At 43.7% G+C, this 20,525-nt stretch overlaps 1 protein-coding gene across 2 annotated transcripts in view; it reads left to right on the top strand.

Annotated features, from left to right (window-relative positions):
* trmt1 (tRNA methyltransferase 1) overlaps positions 1-20,525 on the top strand; it is a 41,380-nt gene that overhangs the window by 4,420 nt on the left and 16,435 nt on the right. Inside the window, exons 3-7 of one of the 2 annotated variants that reach the window (XM_039770516.1) lie at positions 1,265-1,526; positions 3,119-3,306; positions 6,197-6,312; positions 17,087-17,199; positions 19,605-19,753. In XM_039770516.1, coding sequence (XP_039626450.1) covers positions 1,265-1,526; positions 3,119-3,306; positions 6,197-6,312; positions 17,087-17,199; positions 19,605-19,753 — 828 coding nt within the window. Of the gene's footprint in view, positions 1-1,264; positions 1,527-3,118; positions 3,307-5,777; positions 5,969-6,196; positions 6,313-17,086; positions 17,200-19,604; positions 19,754-20,525 lie in introns of those variants that run through there. The other variant, XM_039770515.1, reaches the window with a different exon arrangement.

The raw sequence follows: 20,525 nt of genomic DNA, 5'->3' as shown, positions 1-20,525 counted from the left end.
AAAGTACATTAACGAGGAGAAGATTCGAGTCTGACTGAGTTGACAAGACGAGCAGACTTGAACCAGTGAGAAGGCCCGGACCTGCAGTTAGAGCGGGATGGGGATCAAGCTTGATTGACAGAGTGGCAATATTTCCGCAAAACACTGCGACCCCCTACCATTATAAACAATAGCATCTTGCGTCCCACTGGCGGCAGTAATCAATATTATTGGGTCACTGGGGCTGCTATACACAATGAGTAAAACATTCCTGCCTTAGATCAGTGCTTCCCAACCTTTTCTGAGCAGGTGGAGGGTGCCCCATGCAGTTTGTAGTGGTGACGGGAGAACCCCAAATTTCATAAGAAAGATTCTAACAAAACCGGCCCCCATAGTGACCAGCATTGGGCAATGCAAAAAATGGGAAAAACTTCCACAGGAAAAAAAAAAAATTCATGTCGCATAACCCTCATATCTGTTATCCAGGTTTGCCAGTCCCCCTTCATCATTGGTCAAGAATCCTGTCTTTAATTCTAAGGATCACTACATTGGCTCCCTGCGGCAGTGCGTATTAAGTTTAAATCCTTGATGCTGGCCTACAGATAATCGTGGGGTCAGCACCTTTGTAATATGGAGACACTTGAGGTCCTGTGCTCCTTCTTGACCACTCCACGTCTGCTGATGAATGGTGTCTGGTGCTACCAACTCTGTGAATCTCAAAACTCTATCCAGACTCTTCATGTGTAGCTCCTAGCTAGTGAAATGGGATGCCCACCTCAATTAGAAATGTGGACTTCCTGGATGAGTTTGAAGACCTTCTTGTTTGGTGAATTTTTGTCTAACTGATAATGGCCGTTAGGAATTGTAACTTGCTTGTATTTTGTTCTGAGCTCTTCACTCGTGGTAATTGGTTTTGTACCTGTGTCCTGCAGCATTTGTTCCTAAACGGTCCCCAGACAGATGTTTACTCAATTATGATGACCTCTCTTTTAAGTTGCTTTGGATAAAGGTGTGCATTAAGTGAATAAAGTTAAATTTGTGTCTTTGGGATCGATGTTTAAGTTTGGCCCAGAATACGGTATCCTCAAATATCCTCATCTAATCACAAAGAACACGGTCGTTGCTCATGCTGTTCTTCTTATTTGCATTTAGAAATTTCACAGCTCGCCCTCAATTTGCTTTTGAATGTTCAGTGCTTGTTTTTATTTTTTGTTATACAATAATGCATCTTCCTCTTCATTGGGTTAGGATACTGAATAAACTCGGTGACGATTTATTCCCCCAGGTGTGCCGTGATCACTGAATTTGCTCGAGAGCAACTTATTGCTAAGGGAATTCAAATAGAAGTCCCAGGGGAAGAGACGACAAATCGAGTGGTGGTCGATTTGTCTGAGGAGAACACTGATGCTGGAGAAACAGCGGACGCTTTGCAAGCAGAGGCGATTGAGCCATCCGATTCCGAAGATCCTCGTCCATCCTGTACAGAGGCCACAACAGTGGAAAACAAACGGGAGATGAGGACCACCAAAGTTGAAGAGAAATGCGAGGTAAATTCATTCTGTTATGAGAGCCAGCAGGAGGCTCTTGATTTCAAAATGACTGCCTGGTTGCTGCTGCATAGTATGGTACTTTCTCTGTTATTGTGGAATTCTAGAGGAGCTGGCTAAATTCGTTATGGATTGATCTTCTCTCACAACATAAGCTTAACACACACAGACCCTATTTGCTTAAGGACTGATTACAATGGAAAACAAAGATTTAGCTTCCTGAACATTTTTGGGAGTATCTTATGGATTTTGGCCTGCTAATCGCAAAAAAATACTTTGACATTACATTCTTTCTTTAATACAATTGCCTGCTTTTCTGATTTCCTCATATATATATATATATATATATATATATATATATATATATATATATATATATTTTTTTTTTTCCCTTTTATTTATCAGTTTTCCATTTAACAGCAACATAAATACACATCTCTTAAAACACATAAAAATGCCAAAGGTATCGATAAACGTTTTAGTGTTGACTATAATTAAATAATTAAACAACAAGAAAGTAATAAAAACCCTAATACACAGGATGTTACAAAAAATAAGTAGATAAATAACTAACAATTAAAAAAATAATAATAGTAATAAAATAGGAAATAAATAAATAAAGTTCAATCAGGTGCAATTGTTTCCAAGGATCTAAAATAAGAAACAAAAGGTTGCCAGACCTTCAAAAACCCATCAGCCCTCCCTCTCAAACTAAACTTGATTTTTTCAAGTTTTAAAAAGAACAGAAGATCCTTCAGCCAGCGGGCCATGGTCGGGGGATGCGGAGCCTTCCAGGACAATAATATTCTACGTCGTGCTAACAGTGAAGTGAAAGCGATTGCATTTAATTGTGTACTATTAAAAGACGTATCATGATCTCGTATCATTGACCCCAAATCTAGCGATCAAAGGACAGGGTTCCAGTCGGATTCCAAAAACATGAGAAATAATGTCAAAATAGGAGGTCCAGTATAACTGGATTTTGGGGCAAAGAAAAAACATGTGGCTTAAATTGCAGGGAGAGGAGTTACATTGGTCACATAGGTCAAGAACATTGGGATAAATTTTGGATAGTTTAGACTTTGACCAATGTAGCCTAAACTGAATAAGAGAAAGCCTTTCCTCTTATATTTTAACTGTCTAAGTCTGTGCTGTAAGAAGCCTGGGCTCCTAGAAACCAGGGATTCTGGCACTTCAGTCATTCAATCAGTCACATCGGTTGTGCATTAGCGGCTAAGCGAGGTTCTCTTTCCTTTGCGGTTTTGTTTTGCCGATGTGCTCACCTCCGTTCTCTGTCAGCGGCTGTGCGAGTTTCTGTCTCCTCGGAGGTTTTCCTTTGGCCGATGTGCTCGCCTCTCTTGTGTATTAGCAGCTAAGTGAGTTTTTCTTTTCTCGGCGGTCTCACTTTGGCAACAGTCGATTTCTTTGAGCTTCATGCTGTAGCCTCACACTTCTGGGCCGGGCAGACCGACATACACACTTCCATGCATAGATGTTTATATATAAGATTCTTCCAATACACTGTCCAAAGGATTTTTTTTTCTGTACAGCCACCCATGTACACATCTTTTTTTTTTTTTTTTCTTTTTTAGGGAGGTCTTCGTATTTTGGAGGGTCTCTCTGCTTCTGGCTTGAGATCAATTCGATTTGCCAAAGAGATTCCAGGTATTGAGAGAATCGTCGCCAATGACTTCTCACAGCAGGCAGTTGAACTGATCAAGAGGAATATTGAGGCCAACCAAGTGCAGCACCTTGTATTTCCCAGCTACGCAGATGCCAGGTATGGTGGGCCTGGGTGGTTTTAAGGAGAAGGGGGGTTTGTTAAGACATGAGCGTACTCCGCATGCAAAACCTTAGGGCATCGGGTACATAAAAGTAAACAAAAGTTTACTTGAACAGGAGCAGTTCTGCCAGAGACTTTATGATGGCTCTTCTCTCTCTTCCACCTCAGAGATGGCTTGCCGGCAGCCTTGCTGTTGCCAGCCCGAGCTGCAGCGTCTCCTCCTTCGCAGCCCTGCGGCTGCCGCTGTGCTGCCGGAGCCCCGCAAACCAGCATGCCCGCCACTGACGCGGATCCTGGAGGTCCCTGCCTGGAAAACAAAATACGCCCGGCCCCAAGGGCCGGCTGCCGATAGGCAGGGAACTCACCTCCCAGGTCCCGCCAAACCGAGGAAACGCCCTCGGCGTGGCCTCTCCGGACGCCATGCCGCCCCGGCGCTTCCAGCAACGGCGCTTCGTTGGAGACCGCTGCACTCTTCCAATGCACGCCGCCCGCCTTCAGGGAATAACGGCCCTCCCGCGGACCCCTGGCGGTCCGTGTTCTTTACCGCGGGCTGGGTGCACGCAGCCCCGGTATGCGTGGGTGGGGTCCCTGCTGCACCGGGCCGCCCACAACAATATTTTCTAGAACAGGTCTCCGCCTTGTAACAGGCGGAGCATCCTGCCGACTACGCCAGATGTGAACGGTACCCGGGCACAGACAGGCGGACATGTTGTTTTGACACCACCACACGTTTATTTACACAATATTTACAATTATATTGGTCACCAAGACCCCAGTTCATCGGTCACAAAGACCTAATCACGTGCACAAAAACCCCAAACACTCAATGTCCTGGCCACAATGCCTTTCTTCGGGCCGCCTCCACTCTCCACAGCTTCGTCCTCCTTCCACCCGACTCCAGCTCTGAATGACGGGAGACGGCCCCTTTTATGAAGGACCCGGATGAGCCCCAGGTGTTCCCGGCAATCTTCTGGCCACGCCCCAGCGTGGCGGAAGTGTCGACTGTCCTCCCGGCTGCTCCCCGGGCACCGTCTCAAGTCTTCCCCCCAGCACTTCCTGGTGTGGCAGGAGTGCTGGGGAAACAAATCCCCAAGGCATTGGGGCGCCTCCTGGCGGTGGCCACGGGCCCCTACAGGGAAGAGCTTCCAAGCCCTTGACCCGTGGCTCCCCAAAACAACCGGAAGGCACCCCACGTGATCCAGGCCGGGCTCTGACCCTCTTCCGGTCCCTCCTGGCGTCCCGGCCGGGTCATAGCCCCTGGCATCCCTGACAACTATCGAGATACTAACAATAAACCTATAATGCCTAAACCCCATATCCCACCCATAGGCCCACAAAAAAGATAAATGGATAAAATAGATAATGATTAATTAAATAATTAAACAACAAGAAAGTAATAAAAAAAACCCTAATACACAGGATGTTACAAAAAATAAGTAGATAAATAACTAACAATTAAAAAAAAAAATAATAGTAATAAAATAGGAAATAAATAAATAAAGTTCAATCAGGTGCAATTGTTTCCAAGGATCTAAAATAAGAAACAAAAGGTTGCCAGACCTTCAAAAACCCATCAGCCCTCCCTCTCAAACTAAACTTGATTTTTCAAGTTTTAAAAAGAACAGAAGATCCTTCAGCCAGCGGGCCATGGTCGGGGGATGCGGAGCCTTCCAGGACAATAATATTCTACGTCGTGCTAACCGTGAAGTGAAAGCGATTGCATTCAATTGTGTACTATTAAAAGACATATCATGATCTCTAGGAACCCCAAATCTAGCAATCAAAGGACAGGGTTCCAGTCGGATTCCAAAAACATGAGGAATAATGTCAAAATAGGAGGTCCAGTATAACTGGATTTTGGGGCAAAGAAAAAACATGTGGCTTAAATTGCAGGGAGAGGAGTTACATCGGTCACATAGGTCAGGAACATTGGGATAAATTTTAGATAGTTTAGACTTTGACCAATGTAGCCTAAACTGAATAAGAGAAAGCCTTTCCTCTTATATTTTAACTGTCTGTGTAAGTCTGTGCTGTAAGAAGCCTGGGCTCCTAGAAACCAGGGATTCTGGCACTTCAGTCATTCAATCAGTCACATCGGTTGTGCATTAGCGGCTAAGCAAGGTTCTCTTTCCTTTGCGGTTTTGTTTTGCCGATGTGCTCACCTCCGTTCTCTGTCAGCGGCTGTGCGAGTTTCTGTCTCCTCGGAGGTTTTCCTTTGGCCGATGTGCTCGCCTCTCTTGTGTATTAGCAGCTAAGTGAGTTTTTCTTTTCTCGGCGGTCTCACTTTGGCAACAGTCGATTTCTTTGAGCTTCATGCTGTAGCCTCACACTTCTGGGCCGGGCAGACCGACATACACACTTCCATGCATAGATGTTTATATATAAGATTCTTCTAATACACTGTCCAAAGGATTTTTTTTTCTGTACAGCCACCCATGTACACATCTTTTTTTTTTTTTTTTCTTTTTTAGGGAGGTCTTCGTATTTTGGAGGGTCTCTCTGCTTCTGGCTTGAGATCAATTCGATTTGCCAAAGAGATTCCAGGTATTGAGAGAATCGTCGCCAATGACTTCTCACAGCAGGCAGTTGAACTGATCAAGAGGAATATTGAGGCCAACCAAGTGCAGCACCTTGTATTTCCCAGCTACGCAGATGCCAGGTATGGTGGGCCTGGGTGGTTTTAAGGAGAAGGGGGATTTGTTAAGACATGAGCGTACTCCGCATGCAAAACCTTAGGGCATCGGGTACATAAAAGTAAACAAAAGTTTACTTGAACAGGAGCAGTTCTGCCAGAGACTTTATGATGGCTCTTCTCTCTCTTCCACCTCAGAGATGCACAAAAGGAAACCTTCTAGTGCCTGATGTGTTTTATTTCAACTTTATTTAGAATGCTTATGCATCAGACTTGCAGACGGAAGGAGCGTTATGATGTCATCGACCTTGATCCCTATGGCAGCCCCGCCCAGTTCATTGATGCTGCTGTGCAGGCCGTTAGTGAAGGAGGTAACTTCTATTTAATTGATTTTTGTTTGCTACATTCCTTGAAGTACGGGTTCAGAGGACTTGCACATATTTACAGCTGTGATGCACAACAGGAAGCTGGGAGGTTTTATTTAGTTAAGCAAAGTAGAACAGTAAGAAGGTCAAGGGAATATACACCGATCAGGGGCAACATTAAAACCATTGACAGGTAAACTAAATAACATGGATTATCTTGCCATAATGGCACCTTTTGAAGGGGTGGGATATATTAGGCAGCAAGTATTCAATCAGTTCTTTAACGTGATATGTTGGAATCAAGAAAAATGGTCAAGCGTAAGGATCTGAGCGACTTTGACGAGGGACAAGTGCTGATGGCTAGATGACTGGGTCAGAGCTTCTCTAAAACGGCAGGTCTTGTGGGGTGATCCTGATATGCAGTGGTTAGTACCTACCAGTGGTGGTCCAAGGAAAGATAACTGGCAACAGGGTCATGGGCACCGAAGGCTCATTTATGTGCATGGGAAGTAAAGGTCTGTCCGTCCGGTCCAATCCGATAGAAGAGCACAAATTACTGAAAAACATAATACTGGCTATGCAAGAAAGGTTTCAGAACATACAGTGCATCACAGCCTGCTCTGTAGCCACAGACCGATCAGAGTGCCCATGTTCACGCCTGTCTACCACTGAAAGCCCCTACAATGGGCATGTGAGTGTCAGAATTGGACCATGGAGCATTGGAAGAAGGTGGCCTGGTCTGATGATTCATGTTTTCTCTTAGATTCTGTGGATAGCTGGGTCCGTTGTTTAGCTGGGGAAGAGATGACAGCAGGAAGATGTACTATGGCCGGCCTATTCAAATGGCGACCCTGAAGCAACCTCTGAGTGGCACAGCCTGTGGTCCCGCCTGAAACGCAGAGAAAAATGAATTTAGTGTGCCTTCAGAAATTCTTACAGTAGTACAGACCATAAATCCAGTACTCCACGTATCCTAGCAACATTCACACCACAATGCAGCGCATTGTGTGTCTATACCAGTGGTGTTAGCAGTCTTTGATACTGCGATAACCTATCAAAGGAGCCGCTTCTCTGGGGGAATCTCTTCCTGCACTTTTAGCATTCTCTCTCTATTCTCACCCTGATTCTGTCACTTAGGTCTCTCTAGGGAGGTGTCCTGAGCCTGCACAGTGTGCTTCCCCCCCCCAAGACTCCATCTCATACAGCCCATGCAGTAGCGAGACACGTCACAATATCAACACATGTGGTGATTTAAAACGAGCCTATGTTCCCTCAGTGTGCCGTAGATGTTGTATTTATGTGTGTTAGTTACTGTTACCGCTTGTTATGGGTTTGTCCAACCAGTGTGTGCCATGACAAAAGGATTGTGGGTGTGCGTCTGTGTGCATGAGAGCTGAGAATTAATGAACACCCACCTGGAAGTGCAATTCTTATAATGTAACTAAAGAGAATACAGAATGTGGGTGGTTTGGATCTTGGAAACGGAAGAGATACTAGTCTGTGGGCAGAGATTGCAGGTGATCTCGGCATGTCAGTAAAACTTTTGTACGGGAAGCGGCTCCATCAGGCAGCACATTATTGGCTGCCCATAAAGGGGGCGAGCTTGCAATACTTTGGGAATGTGAAACTGCTGGAAAGTCATCACAGAGTCATCTAATGTGACATGCCCAGTGATTTCTAGTTATGTCATCTGACATGTTCTGGTGACACGATCAGCAACTGCAGTTGGCAAGTCTGACATTCCCTCTGACTAATGTGAGAAAAATAATCTCTGGGGGTCCTCAGTCAGTTATAAAAGACAATGTCACTACTCTAGTGACCATAGTGTGTCCTAAGTCCTCTGCTGTACACTCTGCTGACCTATGATTGTTCATCCAAGCACTTACTCAATCGTATACAGTAATCCCTCCTTGATCGCGGGGGTTGAGTTCCAGAACCCCCCGCGATAGATGAAAATCCGCGAAGTAGAAACCATATGTTTGTATGGTTATTTTTATATATTTTAAGTCCTTATAAACTCTCCCACACTGTTAACATTATTAGAGCCCTCTAGACATTGTGAACGCTGGCCCGGACACACACAGACGGACATCATAAGTTCACCCAACACACTGTTTATTTACAATATTTACAATAATAATTCGTGCATCAACCCCAGTGCCTCTTGCACCGATTCCCCCAAAGTCCAGGGCTCACAGTCACTGTGCCTTCTCTTCCTGGCCGCCTCCAATCCTCTCCCCAGCTCTGTCTCGCTACCTCCCGACAACCACCAATGACTGGAGGGAGGCGGCCCCTTTTATGGGAACCCGGATGGGCTCCAGCTGCTTCCCGGCACTCCTCCGCAGACACACCCTTGTGTGGCGGAAGTGCCGGCTGCGCACCCGGAAGCCGTCCGGTGTCCCTGTCGTCTTCCCCCCCGGCACTTCCTGGTGTGGCGGAAGTGCCGTGCTCCCGGGATAAATAGGCACTGGGGCGCCGCCTGGCGGTGGCCACGGGTCCTTACAGGGCTGGGCTTCCAAGCCCCCTACCCGAGGCCCCCAACATAACCAGGACGGACGCCCCCTCGCGGTCTGGAGGAGGCACAAGCCCTCCTCTCGTACTCCTGGGCGTCCCGGCCGGGCTCCAGAACATGAAATAACACCCTTTAGTCAAAAGTTTAAACTGTGCTCCATGACAAGACCGAGATGACAGTTCTTTCTCACAATTAAAAGAATGCAAACATATCTTCTCTTCAAAGGAGCGCTGTCAGGAGCAGAGAATGTCAGAGAGAGAGAAAAGCAAGCAATCAAAAAAATCAATACGTGCTTTTAAGTATGCCGAAGCACCGCGATAAAGCGGCATTTTGTAGAGGAGCGTCCGTATCCTCTAGGCAAACAGGCCCTCTGCTCACACCCCCTCCGTCAGGCGCAAAGAATGTCAGAGAGGGTGAGAGAGAGAGAAAAGCAAACAATCAAGCACCGCTCGGGAAGCACATCGTATATCATTGAGGAGTTTTATTTAATACGTAATACGTGCTCTGATTGGGTAGCTTCTAAGCCATCCGCCCATAGCGTCCCTTGTATGAAATCAACTGGGCAAACAAACTGAGGAAGCATGTACCATAAATTAAAAGAAATCCGCGAACCAGCGAAAAATCCGTGATATATATTTAGATGTGCTTACATTTAAAATCCGCGATCGAGTGAAGCCGCGAAAGTCGAAGCGCGATATAGCGAGGGATCACTGTAATCCTATTCACTGATAACATTACAGTAGTGGGACTCCTCACTAACAATGATGAGTCTGCATACAGACTAGTGAACCTTGGTGTATAGAAAGCAACCCCTCCGTCAATTTACAGAAATCAAAGGAGGTGATCATTGACTTTAGGAACGAGGGTACAGTTCCTAACCTTTTCCACATTGGTGGTACAGAAATGGAGAAGGTCACCAGCTGTTATTTCATAGGGGTGTAATATTTCAGGCCGTCTCGTACGGCCCATAAACACAACATACATTGTGAAAAAACCAAATCAACTTCCAAAGGAGGCTTAAGAGAGCTGGACTTGGAGCATGTTTTGCAGGTGTGTGATGGGGAGCATCTTGGCTTCCTGTATGGTATGGTATGGCATGGCATGGCAACTTCTCCACCATAGTCCGGAAGGAATTGCAACCGGTGGATGAAACTGGTAACTGGAGATTCAGTAACAGTCTACACTCCATCCAACACTAGATTCCGGAAGAAGGCAATCGGCACTATCAGAGATCACTTGTGTGCCTCAGTTCCACCAGGATGAAGGCTCTGCAGTCAGGGCTAGGACCTAAGACCAAAAAACAGTAATTTCCTTTAACCAAGTTGGTTGATTAGCTCAGCCCTTCAGTGAGCCCTTCTCTTTCAAAATGCATTTACAGTATATCTACATAGTAGGTCATTTTTAGTGTTTTTTTTTTATTTAAGTTTTTTATATACAGTATAGTTTATTTTATATTGCACTGGGTTCTTGAGTACCAGAAGTTTTGTTCCCCTTGCATTTGTGTATTATAGAAGACAAAGAATCAATCTGTCTATTATATAGTGTCCTATCTACACTCACCTAAAGGATTATTAGGAACACCTGTTCAATTTCTCATTAATGCAATTATCTAATCAACCAATCACATGGCAGTTGCTTCAATGCATTTAGGGGTGTGGTCCTGGTCAAGACAATCTCCTGAACTCCAAACTGAACGTCAGAATGGGAAAGAAAGGTGATTTAAGCAATTTTGAGCGTGGCATGGTTGTTGGTGCCAGACGGGCCGGTCTGAGTATTTCACAATCTGCTCAGTTACTGGGATTTTCACGCACAACCATTTCTAGGGTTTACAAAGAATGGTGTGAAAAGGGAAAAACATCCAGTATGCGGCAGTCCTGTGGGCGACAATGCCTTGTTGATGCTAGAGGTCAGAGGAGAATGGGCCGACTGATTCAAGCTGATAGAAGAGCAACTTTGACTGAAATAACCACTCGTTACAACCGAGGTATGCAGCAAAGCATTTGTGAAGCCACAACACACACAACTTTGAGGCGGATGGGCTACAACAGCAGAAGACCCCACTGGGTACCACTCATCTCCACTACAAATAGGAAAAAGAGGCTACAATTTGCACGAGCTCACCAAAATTGGACAGTTGAAGACTGGAAAAATGTTGCCTGGTCTGATGAGTCTCGATTGCTGTTGAGACATTCAAATGGTGGAGTAAACAGAATGAGAACATGGATCCATCATGCCTTGTTACCACTGTGCAGGCTGGTGGTGATGTAATGGTGTGGGGGATGTTTTCTTGGCACACTTTAGGCCCCTTAGTGCCAATTGGGCATCGTTTAAGTGCCACGGGCTACCTGAGCATTGTTTCTGACCATGTCCATCCCTTCATGACCACCATGTACCCATCCTCTGATGGCTACTTCCAGCAGGATAATGCACCATGTCACAAAGCTCGAATCATTTCAAATTGGTTTCTTGAACATGACAATGAGTTCACTGTACTAAAATGGCCCCCACAGTCACCAGATCTCAACCCAATAGAGCATCTTTGGGATGTGGTGGAACGGAGCTTCGTGCCCTGGATGTGCATCCCACAAATCTCCATCAACTGCAAGATGCTATCCTATCAATATGGGCCAACATTTCTAAAGAATGCTTTCAGCACCTTGTTGAATCAATGCCACGTAGAATTAAGGCAGTTCTGAAGGCGAAAGGGGGTCAAACACTGGATTAGTATGGTGGTCCTAATAATCCTTTAGGTGAGTGTATACTGTCTGTCTATGACTGTAATAAGCACTGTCAGAAGTGCACTGAATCTCTTTGAATCCAAGGTGTCACATGGGTAGAGGTAATATTTTGGCAATGTAATGACCATAAAACCGTTTATAAAGATTGCCAAACTTTTAGTTAAATTACTAACAAACAGTGTTCAAAGGGTCAGTATGGTCACACATACAGAGAACAGTAAAATTCTCCAAAATAAAGTTAGGCTGAGTTTCGCATGTCTCTAATCTTCTACGGTCTATTACCCTACTTGGTAGATTATTTCATGTGTCAATAGTTCGGTTTTGGGATTCTTCCTCTGTCTCCACAGTCATCCAAGTAATTCGAATGTTTTCATTCTGTGAGGAATCCACAATATTTAGTGACGTGGATTAGACTTTTCTCTTCTGTCCTTCTTCATTCATCCGTATGAACCTCATATGTAATTAAAGGCTGCTAGACTGAAGTAGTCAGTCCTCTGCTTGAGACCGCTGGGGCTTCAGTTACATGAGTTCAGATCGCTCAACAGCTTTGGAGCTTGGTAGTTAAAGGCTCGTCCACCCAGAGTGGTTTTATTTAATCTTTTACAAGATTAGCATCTTGAAGTTTTAATGTATACACTGAGGATGAATGCACTGCTAAGTTCTGTTAATTCGTTTAAAGATTCGTCTGTTAGAAGGAGGATTTCAAGTTTAGTGTTAAACTTTAGGCCCCATCCACACTACGTGACTTGGAAACGGAGAGGATGTCGCATTTAACGACTATAGTTACTACAAGTCATTGCCTTAAGGATGTTTGATTCCCTTGACTAGGAATTACAGGGGATGACCTCTCGCTCAAAACCACATCATGAATTCTTAGCACAGGTTCAAATTTGCTGTACAGCAAGGACAAATATCACAAGGTAGTCTGTGGGAGGTTTGAAACTTGAAAGTACACCTTATGAGAGAAGGACTTTGGAGTCCTAGTGGACTGGTTACTATCTGCATCAAGACAATGGACAGAAGTGATCAAGAAGGCTAATAGGATGTTAGGTTATATATCACAATGTATGGGTTGGAGACGGTGGCACTGACCAAAAAGGCAAGAGACAAAGTTGGAGGTGGCAGAGTTAAAAATGCTAAGATTTGCATTGGTGTGACGGAGATGGACAGGAATAGATACGAAAACATTAGAGGGTCCGCTCAGGTTGGACGTTTGGGAGACAAAGTCAAAGAGGCGAGATTGCGTTGGTTTGGACAAGTGCAGAGGAGAGAGGCTGAGTATATTGGAAGAATGATGCTAAGGATAGAGCTGCCAGGTAAGAGGAGAAGAGGAAGGCCTAAGAGGAGGTTTATGGAAGTGGTGAGAGAGGACATGCAGGTGATGGTGTGACAGAACAAGATGACGAGGACAGGAAGATATGGAAAAAGATGATCCGCTGTGACGACCCCTAACTGGAGCAACCGAAAGAGGAAATGTTGAGTTTAAGTCAAGGAAAGTTATGTTTAAGTAATAACGCACAATTAAGGCCTTGCCTAGTTTTGGTCTCCATATTACAAAAAGGACACAGCAGTGTTAGAGAAAATTTTAGAGAAGAGCAACTGGACTGATTCCAAGAGTAAGAGTTCTGAGCTTTAATGAGAGACTGATGGATTTGAACCTTTTGAGTTTAAGCAAACGGAAGTGAAGAGGGGACATGATGGAAGTTTTCTAAATTATGAAAGGAATTCGTACAGTGGATCCCAGCTGTTGTTTAAATTCTGAAACAAGAACATTGGGACACAGTTGGAAACTTGTTAGGGGCAGGTTTCGCACAAATGGTCCACGGCTTATCTTCACATTGCGCTGAATGGCCTGTTCACATCACAGTGTTTCTAATATTCATAGGTCGTGATCTAAAATGGGTTACAGGTTGCTTCCTTTTGGGTCACACACAGTCATGACTCACCACTGCAAGGGATGTGAAGGTTTTGGGAAGTGCCTTGCGATGGGGGAGTTTAAGCAATTGACATTGCTACGTCTTGACTGTCTGTGGCGATTCTCCATGGGGGGGAACAGGCTTGAATGTTGGCTGTGATCCTCCAAGGCTCCCCATCTGATAGTCGTTATGGACTTGGTCTTGAAGACACTAAGACGGGCAAGACTGGGTTGTGAGGAAAATAATTTAGGACTGCGTTTCTTAATGTAGTGTCCCACCATATCAGTCTGTCACTGAGCAAAGGCGTGGACACTGGCACTGTGGTCACAGGAAAAACTGCTGCTGCGGCTCTTCTTTTGTCAGTTGAGCTGTTATTTGAGGAAGGTAAGACATTTTGCTAAGGCAGCAGAAAGCAAAATCTATGACTCTGATATTCAAGGCTGCAGTACATCGAGTTCCCATTTAAAGCAGCTAAGCAATAACATAAAAAATTAGTCTGTTAGTTTCCCCCCCCCCAAACCCAATTAGCATATAAGAAAATGTTTTAAGAAATGTTTGTCTTGTATAACTAGTCTATACTTGATACAGAAAGTCTTAAGACATACATAGAATTAAAATGCACAAAATAAGAAATAATATCATCATCAGTGTAGGAATTGACAGATAAGACTATAGAAAGATTACTTATGAACTTCAGAATTTGAGTATTGGTGCAGCCATAAGATTTTGTTTAATTAGTTTTTGTTACTGAAAATGAAAATGGAGGATGGATTTCTCACATCAGACTTCTTCTCCTTCACCCCATGCATTTAAAGCATTTCAAATTCAGATCTTCATTTATTAAGAAGCTAATCTGTGTCATGTTCGTTTTTAAGACCGCCCAAATGTTTAATTAATTAATTAATTAATTAATGCAATGTAGAGCATTAAGAGTGGCTCAGGAGGACAGGCTGACTTTTGCTTTCACTTGAACCTCTGACATCTCGGGAGAGGCCATACCTCACATTATTTAATCTCCAGTCTGTTGTCCTGAGGTTCTTTTCGTCTCACTGAATCTTCAAAAAAGATTAAACGTGCAGGACTAGTGGAGGAGGTTGCAGCTAAAAATAGAGAGACTTATTGATTTGAAATCAAAGTGGAGCAGCAACAGTTTTGACAGAACATTAGGACAATTTTGACAAGAACAGGCTGTTCAGGCCAACAAGCTCATCAATCGTATTCAGCTAATTTCTCCAAAATAGCAGTAAGTCAAGTTTTGAAGGTCTCTAAAGTCCTGCTTTCCACCACACTGCTTGGTCATTTATTTAATGCGTCTGTGGTGCTCCAAATGAAGAAATGCTTTCTAATGTTTGTATAAAATTTACCCTTCACAAGTTTCAATCTGTGTCCCTGTTCTTATTGAAGAATTTATTTTGGAGTGACCGTTTGGATCCAGCCTATTTCCCGTCTTAAATTTAAACACTTTTCATCATGTCGCCTCTTAATCTCCATTTGCTTAAATTGCAAAAGTTCAATTCCTTCAGTCTCTCCTCACAGCTCAGAATGTCGTAGTCCTGGAATGAGCCCAGCCTCTCTTCACTTATGCCAACTAAAGAAATTAAATATTTTTTTTCAGCCAATCCTAGTAAAAATTTGCAAAACCATAATTGAAAGTGTAATCCCATGCTCCATTAGTGTCTGGTTTGGTTCAGCAATGGCACACTCCAAAAAATAAATGACAGCGTGGTGTGAGGTCTGCTGAGAAAATAACTTGCTGTGTTATTCCATCTATGGCAGATCTGTAGACGTCTAACTGCATTGAGAGAACCACCGCAGATTCGGCTCATCACTTACTCCAGAACTCACAGGTTAATTGAAACTAAAACTAACAGACACCTCAATAGTTTCTTTCCCAGAGCCATAGCCCTTTCAGACTAGTAACTTTGCTTGTCATCTTTGTATATTTGTGTTCTGTAATATACTGTATGAAGGTGTGTGTGTTTACATTGTATGTACATGTATGTGTGTGTGCACATGCATATACACTCACTTTCACTTGCACATCTCCCTTATAATTGTACTATTCTGCCACGTTGTTTGAAGTTTGTCTTTTTAACTTCTACTATTGGCACTCCAGCCCCCATAAACCTCACCCTGTTCCATTCCATCTGAACTAGTGTGGTGCTGATGGCTGCACTCGGGTCCTAATCTAGGATCCCGAGTTGGTTCGTCATGTGGTGGGTACGGCAATGCGCTGTATCTCTCTCTCTGTTTATGTAATTTGTATGTGATGTTATAAGCAGCTCCAAATCTACTAAGTGAAATTTCTGTATAGGGTGGACCAGATCTAATTATGGCAATTTTCAAGTTTATTACATAGAAAAATCACCCGAAAAATCCCGGACCATCGAGAAGTGTGCAAACTGACGACATGAAGAATCGTCTTTGTGCTGAACTGGAATTGTCCCCGTATAAATCAAAGTCATCCAGATGATCTGGATCTGCATAATTAGATCTGGACCACCCTGTACATTAAGTACTGGTGAATAAAAGTGATTGCGATTCTTTGCAGGACTTTCTCTAGCACTGCTATGTCTTTTTTGTTTTTTATTTTATTTTTTTTATTTATTTATATATAACTAGGGGGCTTTGCTCGCCCACCCCTGGGTGATACGCCTCTTCATTGGGAAGAAACACCACTTTTTTTTTCCCTGATGGCAACACGAATTAGACAATCTACATGTCTCTGTCTTAATTTCGAACAATATATTTGATCTGTTTTCGCTGTTCTGTTCTTTCACCGAGTAATATTTTCTGTTTGTTTGCACTAATGCCCACCCATCCAGCACTACTTGCCAGCCATGTCGCGTCTCTTCCTCTCGCATTATGCAGAGGGGGGCTGAACGCACCTCAAGGAGACGCGGTCGCTCCTCTGAAAACCCCTCTTAATTTGTGATACAATGGGAAACCAATACATTTTTCTTAACCTCCTCTTTGCTCGATCAGCTGCGGTCTTGCTGCTGCCGTTGTTTAGCATGATCTGCACACGTTGGTCTTCTTCGATTAGTCGTGGACGTGTCATCTAAAAAGTATTTATAAGAGCTGAGAGCACAGGACATGTGTTTGATAGAAGCCTTTACACGATTGAGAGGTTCAATGTCCATGATCTTATTTGAAAATGGTTGTAAGTAGGACGTGACTTGAAAGAATTTCATGTTTAAAGTCCCTGTGAGACTGTCCGGGGACAAAAACAATCTCCTCTTTTTAATTCTTGTGGGACTTTAAAGTGTCTTTCTGAGAACATCATGTTTAGTCTCTATCTCCAAGATTTGTTTTTTTTTTTATAATAGAGAGATATGGAGATCAAAACTGTGCAACGTTCTTCAGATGAGGGCTCACTAGTGTGTTATATAGCTTAACTGTAATCTCTCTTGACTTGTACTCCACACATCGGGACAATATATAACCTAACATCGTATATAAAGGCACCAAGGAAGGCTGACGGGCCCACTCTCGACCACAGAGATGCTACACATGGATGAACTGTACTTTTTTGTCGTTGGTACAGTATGAATTGCCTATTTAGTGCCAACCCTTATCACTGTCACTTGGTGTCTCTCTCTGTCTTCTCACAGGGCTGTTGTGTGTCACTTGTACTGACATGGCGGTCATGGCCGGCAATAGTGGAGAAACGTGCTACAGCAAGTATGGCTCAGTCTCAATCAAGGCCCGATTCTGCCATGAAATGGTAAGAGGTGCTTGACTCCTAACAGTTGTTATGCTACCTTGTCTTTAAGCAGAATAAGTAAATTCTAAACTTTGGTTTATTTTTTTATATAGCATTCTTTACTGAGTACATACTCAGAGTGCTAGTACATAATATATACACATAAAAGCACATATTAGATTAACCAAACAGTAAAACAGAACAGTTTCACACTGGTTCAAAACCTACTGTCTTTACACTGCATGGACAAATGTTTGTGGACACCTGACCATCACGCCTATATGCACTTATTGGATATCAGATGCCAAAGCCACTTGTATTAATATTGAGTTCTCTCACTTCCAGATAACAGCCTCTACTGTTCTTTTCACAAGATTTTCGAGTGTATCTGTGGGAATTTGTCCCATTCTTCCAAAAGAGCCTTTGTGAGGTCAGGTACTGATGTTGAACAAGATGACCTGCTCACAACTGGCATTGTAATTCATCCCCAAGGTGTTCAGTAGGGCTGAGGTCAGGGCTTTGTGCAGGCTACTTGAGTTCCTTCATGTCTTTATGGGGCATGGGGGCACAGACATGCTGGAACAGAAAAGGGCCTTCAACAAACTGGATGTGCAGAGTTCTGTAAAATGTCTGTGTCTTGTACTGTAGCATTAACAGTACCCTTCCCTGGAACCAAAGAGCTGAAACCCTGGCATTATCCCTTCCCCACCAAACATTACAGTAGGAGAGAATGTGTTTCCACAGCTCCAGAGTCTGATGGTGGCGTGCCTTAACACCACTTCAGCCGATGCTTGGCAGTTAGTGATCTCGGGCTCAGCCATGAGGTCCATTTGATGAAGCTCCATATCCACATTTCCTGTGCAGACTTTGCCTCCAGAGGCAGTTTGAAACTATGCTGTGAGTGACCCCACCATGGATAGGATATTTTTACCTGGTTAAGCAGTGTGTGGCCCCCGCTCTATAGCACTTACAGTTGATGGGGGGTGAAATATGTCAAGCATGAATTTCACTTACTGACTTGTGGTAAAGTTGGCATCCTATGACAGTGCCATGTTTGAAGTCACCGAGTTCTTCAGTAAGACGGCTAATGTTTGTCATTGGAGACTGAATTGGTTTTATACTCCTGTTAACAATGAATACTTGAACTCAATCATTTGGAGGGATGTCTGCGTACTTCTGGCCATACGGAGCATCAGTGCGGTCTGGTAAGTTGACAGCAGGGGAGAAAATGAAAACTTCATTTAGCAGCGTCCCTCGTGAGAACAAAGCGAAGACTGCTGTTACTCTGCTGATAGCTGCATCTTTATAAATCTACTAGCGACTGGGAGCTGATCGAATCGGGTTACAAATTCTACGTTTGTGAAATTTCTCTGCAAAGAATTTTTTTTTTTTTTTTTTCCAAGTCCTTGAAATGATTTTGTTATCATGGCACTGATTTGTGCTTATAATAGACCTTTTCGGCCAATGTAATGAAGAGCTTCCTGTTTAAACGGGGCTGCCAGACGTGAACTCTGCTCTTCGGCGCACCTCATCTGATTTTTTTCTGGCAAACAAATTTTCAAAACAAACCGTATTTTACGACTCTAATCAGAGTCGGAGTAATAATTATGTTGGCGTGGTCATTTTAGATCTGAGATCGACTAAAATTTAAACAATGACTGTTGTTAATACCCAGCTGTCATTACTCAGTTTGCCAGTAGATGTCAGAAGGACGGATGCCAAAACAGAACTGCCCAAAGATAGATTTTGACGTACCAAGGAAATGGCGATATGTTCTAAATTACTTACGGTTCCAGAGCTGTCGAAGGGTTTAAGTCAGTCGATGATGTTAGTCCTGGAAAGTCGCCCACCAAACCAACGTTCCAAAAACGAACCGAACTTACTGTTATCTGCTCGAACCAACACCGACTTACTATACTCGGCTGTCCAGCGGCGTCACTGAAGCATTCGAACATTCTTAGCAAATCATGCAATACTGCGTCCGCGTTTGTCACGTTATGTTCTAACTACAGAGGCAGAGTCCCATTGCATGGTTCTAACTTGTATTGATGCGAACACCATACATACGGATAGTATCAAATTATATATAAGGATGTGCTTAAACATATTTAGAAATAAAAAAAATAGAGTAAAATAATTCTTATATGGCAGCATGGTGTTGTAGTTTTATTCCTGAACCCATTTTTTGCCTGTATGACCTTTGCCCCTTCTCCCCTTGTCTATATGGGGTTTCCTCCCACGTCCTCAAAGACATGCCGGTTAGGTAAACTGGCCCAGTGCGAGTGAGACGGACCGGTGCCCAATCTGGGGCTGGTTTCTTCCTTGTATGCAGTGCTGTCGGGCCACAGCTTCTGCCCCAGCCCCTCTTCACTCTGAATTGGAATAAACAGATTTGACAATGTTGTTTCTTTTTATTTATCTTGTAGGCACTTCGTATCATCCTCCACAGTCTTGACCTGCGAGCAAACTGTTACCAGCGATATATTGAGCCCCTGCTCAGCATCAGTGCAGACTTCTACATTCGAGTATTTGTGAGGGTGCACACAAGCCAAGCAAGGGTGAAAAACTCTGCCAGGTATCGTATGTGAAAATATACGTCTTGTGTATTTTATACAGTGGCCTTCATGGAAGATAGCACTTTGAATCAGCTCACATTCTCACCACAGCACAGATTACAGATTCATCAAATCGTGCATTTACAACTTTGACTTGCTTAGTTTCTTGTCACGTGTACAGAGCAAAACCCTAACCCTCCCCAGTGCCGTGATCAGCAAGTGTTAAGAGTCAAACGTTAGCCTTACCCTGAACTCTTTAGCGTTTAGAGTGATATACTGTATTTACTCGTGTACCACGCTCACATTTTTCCCCGAAAATGAGCATTAGAAAATCGGGTGCGCGTCATACATGAGGAATACGGTAGGGGGGTAGGTTTGTTTTTGAATCAGTTTGGCGTCGTCATTCAGCGTTTACGCTCCTTCATGGCGGGAGAGAAATTTAAAGTGAGTTTGGAAGCAGAGAAGATGGGAAATTGGGCAGCAGGTCGCAAGTACTGTACGGTGTTCCAGAGTCATGTGTTCAAGATTGGTGACAGAAGAAAGAAAAACTTTCGTCATGCAACATAAACAGACGGGCATTTCGCAGAAAACGTGCCCAGTTCCCACAAGTTGAGGTTGCACTCGCTGATTACATTCAAGGCAGGCGTCAGCTTGGATATGCAGTGTCCACGGAAATGATTCAGGTGAAAGCTCATGATATAGCGAAAGAACGTGGAATACCCATCACTCAGTTCAAAGCAAGCCATGGATGGTTACTCGCTTCATGAGAAGGAAATTCTCAAATTGTTTTTG

The sequence above is a fragment of the Polypterus senegalus genome, chromosome 12 (assembly GCF_016835505.1).
Source record: "Polypterus senegalus isolate Bchr_013 chromosome 12, ASM1683550v1, whole genome shotgun sequence".
Lineage (NCBI taxonomy): Eukaryota > Metazoa > Chordata > Cladistia > Polypteriformes > Polypteridae > Polypterus > Polypterus senegalus.
The sequence above is the reverse complement of the archived record's forward strand: the minus strand, read 5'-3'. Positions and strand labels throughout refer to the sequence as shown.